Source organism: Dipodomys ordii, unplaced genomic scaffold, assembly GCF_000151885.1.
Source record: "Dipodomys ordii isolate 6190 unplaced genomic scaffold, Dord_2.0 Scaffold6, whole genome shotgun sequence".
Taxonomy (NCBI): domain Eukaryota; kingdom Metazoa; phylum Chordata; class Mammalia; order Rodentia; family Heteromyidae; genus Dipodomys; species Dipodomys ordii.
The window spans coordinates 14396859-14405390 of NW_012267222.1; the positions used below are offsets into that span (position 1 = coordinate 14396859).

The window sequence follows — 8532 nt, forward strand, 5'->3', positions numbered from 1 at the left end:
TTTTTCTTATGTGGTGCTGAGGAATCGAACCCAGGGCCTCAGGCATGCAAGGCAAGTGCTCTACCACTGAGCCACCTTCCCAGCCCCACAGTATAGCATTTAATTCAGTACTACATTTCTAGTAATTTTAGAATTAGAATAATATTGATTGTTTTGCTGGTTTCAGTAATTATTAAGAGATTTTTCTTGTTTGTCATAGTTGACTTATTCCTAGGTGACAGTAATGAAAAATGGTAAAAAGTATCTTATAGAGTGTCTGGAATATAAACCTAAATATGCTGCTAGTTATTATGCTGTTAATAATTGATCAGCACCATCTTTAAAGGGTGAACTTTCCAGCTTCTTATTTCTGTCTTCTTCTTGGGGTATCTGGAATATAAACCTAAATTATGCTGCTGCTTATTAAGCTGTTAATAATAGATCAGCACCATCTTTCAAGGGTAAACTTGCCAGTTTTCTTCTTTCTGCCTTCTTCCCTGGAGGAGAGTGTGACCAAGACAGAATGCTTAAGCCTGCTTTATGTAATTAGGAAGGTGGATCCAAAATGCTAGTTTGGTTGTTTTTCTACATGTTCTGTTGGTAGTGTATTGCCACTTCTAATTTGAGCATTTTTTCCCCCTGCCAGGCTACTTACTGCTTTAAAACGAGTCTAGTGTAGGGTTTTTCATTTGTTTTTGTGGTGCTGGGGATCAAATCCAGAGCCTCCAGCATAGTAGGTAAGCGCTTTTATCACTAAGCTACAACCCCAGTCCCAGTGTAGACTGATTTGCTTCCTCGTGGGATCTAATGAGGAAATACAAGATTTATAACTTGTTATATAATCTAATTTTGTTTTGTTTGGCTTCTGAAATTTTCAATGGTATAGACCAATTAATAAATACATATAATACATTCTATATATTCTTTTTGATTCTGTTGTTATTGAATAATTTAATAATTCAGTAGAAGATTATTTATAGTAACTGGTAGCATAATTTGCCAAAGAAGCTTACCAAACAGATTTTCTAGTCCAGAAACTTGAGAGTTACTCTCTAGGATTGTCTGGGCACATTATTCATATTCCATTCTTTTGCTTGTAGCATAAAATCCTTGTGTTTTTGTTTTGTGTGTGTGTGTGTGCCTGTTCGTGCCTGTGCGTGTACGTGCCTGTGCGTGTGCGCGTCCTAGTCCTGGGGCTTAAACTCAGGACCTGTGCATTGTCCCTGAGCTTCTTTGGCTTAAGGCTCTACTACTTGAGCCACAGCTCCACTTTTGGTTTTCTGGTGGTTAATTAGAGACTTATTGCTTGGGCTGGCTTTAAACTACAGTTGACTGATCTTAGCCTCTGAGTAGCTATAGGATTACAGGTCTGAGCCACCAGCGCCCGGCTAGGCAGGTATTTTACTTTTTAAAATGCAATAGGAAGATATCAACTTTGTTCTCAATGTAATTTTTATATGTAAAAGTCAAGGTAGAAAGGAAGGAATACTTTTTTAATTAAAATTTTTTTTTTTTTTTTTTGTCGGCCGTGGGGCTTGAACTCTGGGCCTGGGCGCTGTCCCTCAGCTCTTCAGCTCAAGGCAAGTGCTCTACCACTTGAGCTACAGCGCCACTTCCGGTTTTCTGGTGGTTTATTGGAGATAGGAGTCTCACGGTCTCTCCTGCCCGGGCTGGCTTTGAACCGCGATCCTCAGATCTCAGCCTCCTGAGTAGCTAGGATTACAGGCGTGAGCCACCAGCGCCCGGCTAAAATTGCTTTTTATTTGAAGAACTTTTTAAAGAAAAAAAACCTTTTGGCTAGATTAATTTTATAAATCAATTGTGAAATCATTTACTAAGTGTATTAAATAATGACTTATATTTCTAAATTTTCTTATAAAATCATTTTTTCTAATTTTGTATAGGCTATGGATGAGATGAATGGAAAAGAAATAGAAGGGGAAGAAATTGAAATAGTGTTAGCTAAGCCACCAGACAAGAAAAGGAAAGAGCGCCAAGCTGCTCGACAGGCTTCCAGAAATACTGCGTGAGTGTATATTTTAGATTTGTCTTTGAATGAAGTATACTTGATAGTAGAGATCACATTAATAAACGAAGTCAGGATGAGTCTAAGAGTCTTGAAACAAAGCTAATTTTTTTTTCTTTTCTCTCTCCTCCCTTTCTTCCTGTGTTAGGTATGAAGATTATTACTATCATCCTCCTCCTCGAATGCCTCCTCCAATGAGAGGTCGAGGTCGTGGTGGAGGGAGAGGTGGATATGGCTACCCTCCAGATTACTATGGCTATGAAGATTATTATGATGATTACTATGGTTATGATTATCACGACTATCGTGGAGGCTATGAAGATCCCTACTACGGCTATGATGATGGCTATGCAGTAAGAGGAAGAGGAGGAGGAAGGGGAGGGCGAGGTGCTCCACCACCACCGAGGGGGCGGGGAGCACCACCTCCAAGAGGTAGAGCTGGCTATTCGCAAAGGGGGGCACCTTTGGGACCACCAAGAGGTTCTAGGGGTGGCAGAGGGGGTCCTGCACAACAGCAGAGAGGTCGTGGTTCCCGTGGAGCTCGGGGAAATCGTGGGGGTAATGTAGGAGGCAAGAGAAAGGCAGATGGGTACAACCAGCCTGATTCCAAGCGTCGACAGACCAACAACCAACAGAACTGGGGTTCCCAGCCCATCGCTCAGCAGCCGCTTCAGCAAGGTGGTGACTATTCTGGTAACTATGGTTACAATAATGACAACCAGGAATTTTATCAGGATACTTATGGGCAACAGTGGAAATAGACAAGTGAGGGCTTGAAAATGATACTGGCAAGATACGATTGGCTCTAGATCTACATCCTTCAAAAACAAAATTGGCCTAACTGTTTCATCTTTAAGTAGCAATTTGCTGCCATTTGTATTGAGCAGAAGAAATCACTATTGTGTATATACTCAAGTCTTTTTATTTTTCTTCTTTTCAAAGATGCTCTTGGACATTATTGGGCTTGCAGAGTTCCCTTATTCTGGGGGTTACAATGCTTTTATCGTTTCAGGCTTCATTTTAGCTTCAGCAAAAGCTGTTAAATCATGATTTTGCAGAAACCTTTGGTTTGGACAGTTTCCTTTTTTTTTGGATTTGGGATAGATTACATAGGAGTATGAAGTATGCTGTAAATAAAAATACAAGCTAGTGCTTTGTCTTAGTAGTTTTAAGAAATTAAAGCAAACAAATTTAAGTTTTCTTGTATTGAAAATAACCTATGATTGTATGTTTTGCATTCCTAGAAGTAGGTTAACTGTGTTTTTAAATTGTTATAACTTCACACCTTTTTGAAATTTGCCCTACAAAATTTGTTTGGCTTAAACGTCAAAGCCGTGACAATTTGTTCTTTGATGTGATTGTATTTCCAATTTCTTGTTCATGTAAGATTTCAATAAAACTCAAAAATCTATTCAAAACATTACCTATTTCAAATTCAATTGTGTCCTAAAACATTATTTTATTCGTAATATTTGCAAGGAATATTGTTTTCAAAGTATAACTGCCTATGTGAGTGATCAAATTCATGCAAAATTTCTTGTCTTTTCCAAGATGTATCGTGGATATCAGATTGAGGATTAGCCTAAATTCAAGTATTTATTCGAAATAGCATTTCATTGATTGGTGTTCTCTTACAATCTCTTCTAATTTTGAAATTTTATCCTTTTATTTTTATAAAAAATTTTTCAGAGGTTTTTGAACATTTTTGCAGGCATTGGATAATTTGCATTAAAACAAATAAAATGGGACTGGGGAAGCAGACTGCAATTTAATTTGACCCACATTCTTTCTATCAAGGATATCTTGTGGCTGAAGACCTTATTGCTGTAAGTGAAAGTACACAGAGGAGACTGTTAGTACTGTGACATCCTTTGCACTGTGCATTAAACTCCAGTTTTAGTATACACGATGGTCACTGGTCACTGCCATTTCAGTTACTAGTGCTAGTAAATTTGCTTTGGGAAACAGTCATGCCTTGTGAGAGAGGCTTTTAAAGATCTGGTAGCTATACCTTTAACCTTATGTTACTACCTCTTTTATTTACAACGTCTAATGGCTGTTTTTGTTGGCCATGTAGTACCCTCTATTTCCTTGTTTCCTCTAGAAATTCTGATGTAGCTTGTGAGTGAGGTGAACAGAAGAATATAAATTTTACAGTGCTAAACATTCACTCTACCACTGAACTATACCTTCAACTACCCTTCTAGTTATATAAGCCAATGGGAAATATTTAAAATGGACACACCATTATTTTATGTTTTGTTCCTGTTTGGTGTCTTTTGTGATAGCAGTATTAAATTTCAAAATCATGACTCACTTAATTATTCGTGAGCTTGTTTAGATCATATTTTGGGCTTCATGACTTCTACTTTGAATTAAAAAATTAACATTTGCTGATGATAACCAATGTATCTCATTTCTTTTTCAAAGTTCACTCATGGCACAGCATAGTAATTTAACAAGTCTTATTAATAGTCCTCTTATATTTTGGAAACTGATAAAGGAATTTTGTGGTCTATTACAGCTGCAAGTTAGCATGGGTGTTTGGTAAGGTTTAGAGTCACTTATTTTTATTACACCCATGTGTGCAAATTGATACCAAATATTCTTTAAATGCTACTTAAACTTTAACAATACAAATGAAATTACAAGTCTAAATTAGAACTGAATAAATTATTGATTTTTCTTGGAAAGAACAAAATCTACAAGTAAAACTTGAGTTGCTTATATTTTTGTTTCATAAGCTAGAAAATCATCACAAAAACTAGAAAAGGAATAGAAATGAAGAAGTAGTTTATTGGTTCTTCTGTGCCTACCATAAAACAAAAACCCTAGCACCTCCTCAAAAAAAAGAAACCATCAAAATTTGTATTCCATATAAAATTCTTTCATTGCAAATTATATTTTGAATTTAAGAATAGCCATCTCTCCTCTGTCCTGCTCACTAATTAAAAATGTATCTGCAGAGGTTCCTTCTAATATTTGCTGTGTGTTTTTATTATTTATTGAAAAAGCATAACCTATAAATATTAAATTTCACTTCAGAGCTTTTCTTTTTTGATACCTTATAAATTATCACCTGTAGTAACATTCAGAGAAAATAAATTTGGAGCTCAACTTTTCACAGAAGTAACAACTACACAAATCTGGAAAGTGTCAGTTGAGGGAAATCTTCTAGATACTCATTTAGGGATTTTGTTGTTGCTGTTTTTTATTTTTTTTGGTTGTGTGTGTGTGTGTGTGTGTGTGTGTGTGTGTCTTTTCAATATAGGCTTAAAATTGAGCTCTGAGGAATTTGGCTTTCTGTTCTGCCTTTCTATCTTTTTTTCCCCAAAACCTGATTGTTAATTATAAGCCTGTCACACTATAGTGTGTGTTAGGAAGTAATACCTATACTGAGTAGACCTCTTTGTAGGTATCCTCCTAAGATTGACAAATACACCTCTTTCCCATAATGGAATGCTAATTTTTATTTGATCACTCATTTATAGCAGTTGTTTAGAAGTATTCTATGAAGGTGTTTTAATTACTTATAAGCAAAAAAGTCCTAATAAGTTGCCAGATTTCTAATAAATCCAAGTTTATTTGATCAAATCATAAGAAAAAAAATGAGTGCAGTTCTGTAGTTTTTTATTTTTCCAAAGAAAAGGGTTCAGAATAATTGTTTTTAATTTTTCTTAGTTACTGGGGTTATTCTGCAAAAGAAAGCCCAATGCTTTCTGTTAGTAGTAGGTAATTTTTCTTGAAAGAGACTTTAAGTTAACATGTTTTAAATTATAGAAGAAAAGGGATATAAAATTACACTACTAGTATAAAGCCTTATAAATATTATTGAAATTCATTACATCATTTGCCTCCTGCCCATTTGAATATAATCATACCTATGTTTTATTAATTGTGTATTATTTGTAAAACCAAACCTTTCCAGTGAATACTTACTATAAGGCTATAACTTCTGTTGTGAAGACTTATAAATTTGTTTAACCATTTTTATTTTCCAAAGATTTCTATACAAAAGCTATCCTAAAAGAAAATCAACTGTAGTTGATATTGTATTGTCTTTTATGTAGTATCATAAATGAGCAACTGAGAAAAAGCCTTATAGAAAGAGTGCACTGGATTTACAAGTGTGTTTATGTTTCTCTTAAGATTGGGAGCTTCTGTTAACTTAGGGACAGAGTTGTTCTGATTGAACCAGTGGATTGGATTACTGACTGGAGAATCCTCGGAGCAAATCCATTAATCAGACATATTTACTTCCACATTAGAAGCTTTCAACCCAGTCTTATTTTTGAAATGCAAATACAAGCTTTAAAATATTACTTAATAAATTGGTTAGAAATTTACTATAAATATTGGAAGTTATAATAATCCTAGATTTTTTTCTTTGAAAATACATACATAAATATTTTTTTAATTTAGAGGTTACCAGAAGCTCTGGTTTTGTTTTGGTTTGGTTTTTAATCATTTTCAGATGTTATCCAGAAATCTGCAAGTATTCTTTTCCTGTTTTAACTCCTTCCTTTTATCACCTGACTATCAGGGAAGCGAGGTTGAGGCTGCCCTGACCTGACATGTCATGATGTCGACTTGCTAGGTGGGGTTCGCTGGGGACGATAACCAGTGGAATTGTTGGTAAGAACTTTTTTTTTCTTATTTATTTTTTTTTATCAGTAGTGGGGCAATGATTATGGGAGAGTACCCATATTCTATAAGTGGACAATTGTAGAAAAATAAGATTTTAGTATTAAATCTGTTCTTAATAGGAACATATGAAAAGAAGTTCACTCATTCTCAGATTAGTAGCTGATGACAGGAAAGGCCGGCAAATATTAGGTACTGAAATACTCAAAGAATATTTGAACTTATCAAGATAAGACTCCTTAAAATCTAAAGCATTTGTTGGAGAAATAAAGTTGCTTTGTTTTACTGTGATTTCAGTTCCTCTGATTGATATTTATTGTATTTTATTATGTAGCTTGATATATAGTGCATTTTATAAGATATTTATTGCTCACTAATTTTAGGGAAATACTGATTTGAGGATTTTACATTGAAAGATAATTTATTTTTTAAAATCTTCTAAACATTATAAAATTAAGCTTGAAAGTTCTTGCAGTCTTTCAAAACTATGATATCAATTTAGTTACCTTTGGATCAATAGGAAATTATGTAGTTGAAATTTTAAGACCTTGAACATGAACATAAAACCACAGACATGGGGGTCAGGATGTAGCTTAGTTGTAGGCCTTGTCATTAGCATGCTAGAGCCTCTGGATTCATTCCTCAGCCAAAAAAGAAACATAGGCCTGTTAACTGATAAGACTTGTAGAAATTGGTAGCATTAAGGCTTAAAATTTAGGTGATTGCTACAGATTTAAAATCTCTCTCATCTTTCTGCCGGTGTGGTGTTACTTATCTATAATCCTAGCATTGAGGAGGTGGAAGCAGGAGGATCTTGAGTTCAAGGGCTAGCTTGAGTTATTTAATGAGGCCCTGTCTCAAAAATCCAGCTCAGTGGTAGAGTATTTGTCTGCCATGTACAAAGTCCTAGGTTTGATTCTTAGCACTACCACCACTACCAGAACAAAAACCACCCCTCCTACCCACCCACACAAATAGGGGCAGATGGCTCACACCTGTAATCCTAGCTACTGAGGAGGCTTAGATCTGAGGATCAGTTTCAAAGCCAGCCTGGAGAGCAAAGTCCATGAGACTTGTCTCCAGTTAACCACCAGAAAACCAGAAGTATCTCAGTGGCTGAAAGTGGTAGTGTTAGCTTTGAGCAAAAAAAATCTGAGAGACAGCAACCAGATCCTGAATTCAAGTCCCACCACTCACAAAAATTAAAATTTTAAATGTCATACTCTACAGGAAGATTTCACAGTGGTTAAGTGTAAATTGAAGAAAGTAAAAATTAGTAACTAGACACATACCACATAAAATAATTGTAGTAGGTGCTGGGTATCGATGGCTCACACCAATAATTCTAGCAACTCAGGAGGCTAAGGTCTTGAGGATCGTGATTTGAAGGCAGCTCAGACAGGAAAGTCCATGAGACTCCAATTAACTGCCAAAACGCTGGAAGTAGAGCTGTGGCTCAAGTATTAGAGCTCTAGCCTTGAGCACAAAAGCCCAGGGACAGCACCCAGGCCCTGAGTTGAAGCCCTAGTAATGGGGAACACATGTACACACACACACACACACACACTAATAGGATATGATACGGGGGCACGCGTACACACACAGACACCTTCTAATAGGATATGATACTGATTAAAAGTAATGAAAACACCTGTTCTTCATGCCTAAACAACCTCCTCAGTATTCTTATAGAACTTGACCTTCTTTATTGGTTGGAGGTATCAGTGTAGAGTGAATCTTTAGGTGTTACACATGTGCTGGTCAGTATTACAAATATAAATGCTTGTGTCTAAGTTTGCTGTAGACCACTTGTACATCACTAATGGAATTATACTGGAAGAATTACAGCTATTGCAATGTGATATTAAGTTATTTGTTTCTCT

At 35.8% G+C, this 8532-nt stretch overlaps 1 protein-coding gene across 5 annotated transcripts in view; it reads left to right on the forward strand.

The window, feature by feature from the left end:
* The window catches only part of Hnrnpr (heterogeneous nuclear ribonucleoprotein R), a 40061-nt gene extending 36633 nt beyond the window's left edge, over positions 1-3428 (forward strand). For all 5 annotated transcript variants that reach the window (XM_013034314.1, XM_013034317.1, XM_013034324.1 and 2 more), the window contains 2 exons: positions 1884-2005; positions 2154-3428. In XM_013034314.1, coding sequence (XP_012889768.1) covers positions 1884-2005; positions 2154-2766 — 735 coding nt within the window. In that variant the 3' untranslated portion in view covers positions 2767-3428. The remainder of the gene's footprint in view (positions 1-1883; positions 2006-2153) is intronic.
* The last annotated feature ends 5104 nt before the right edge of the window (positions 3429-8532 follow it).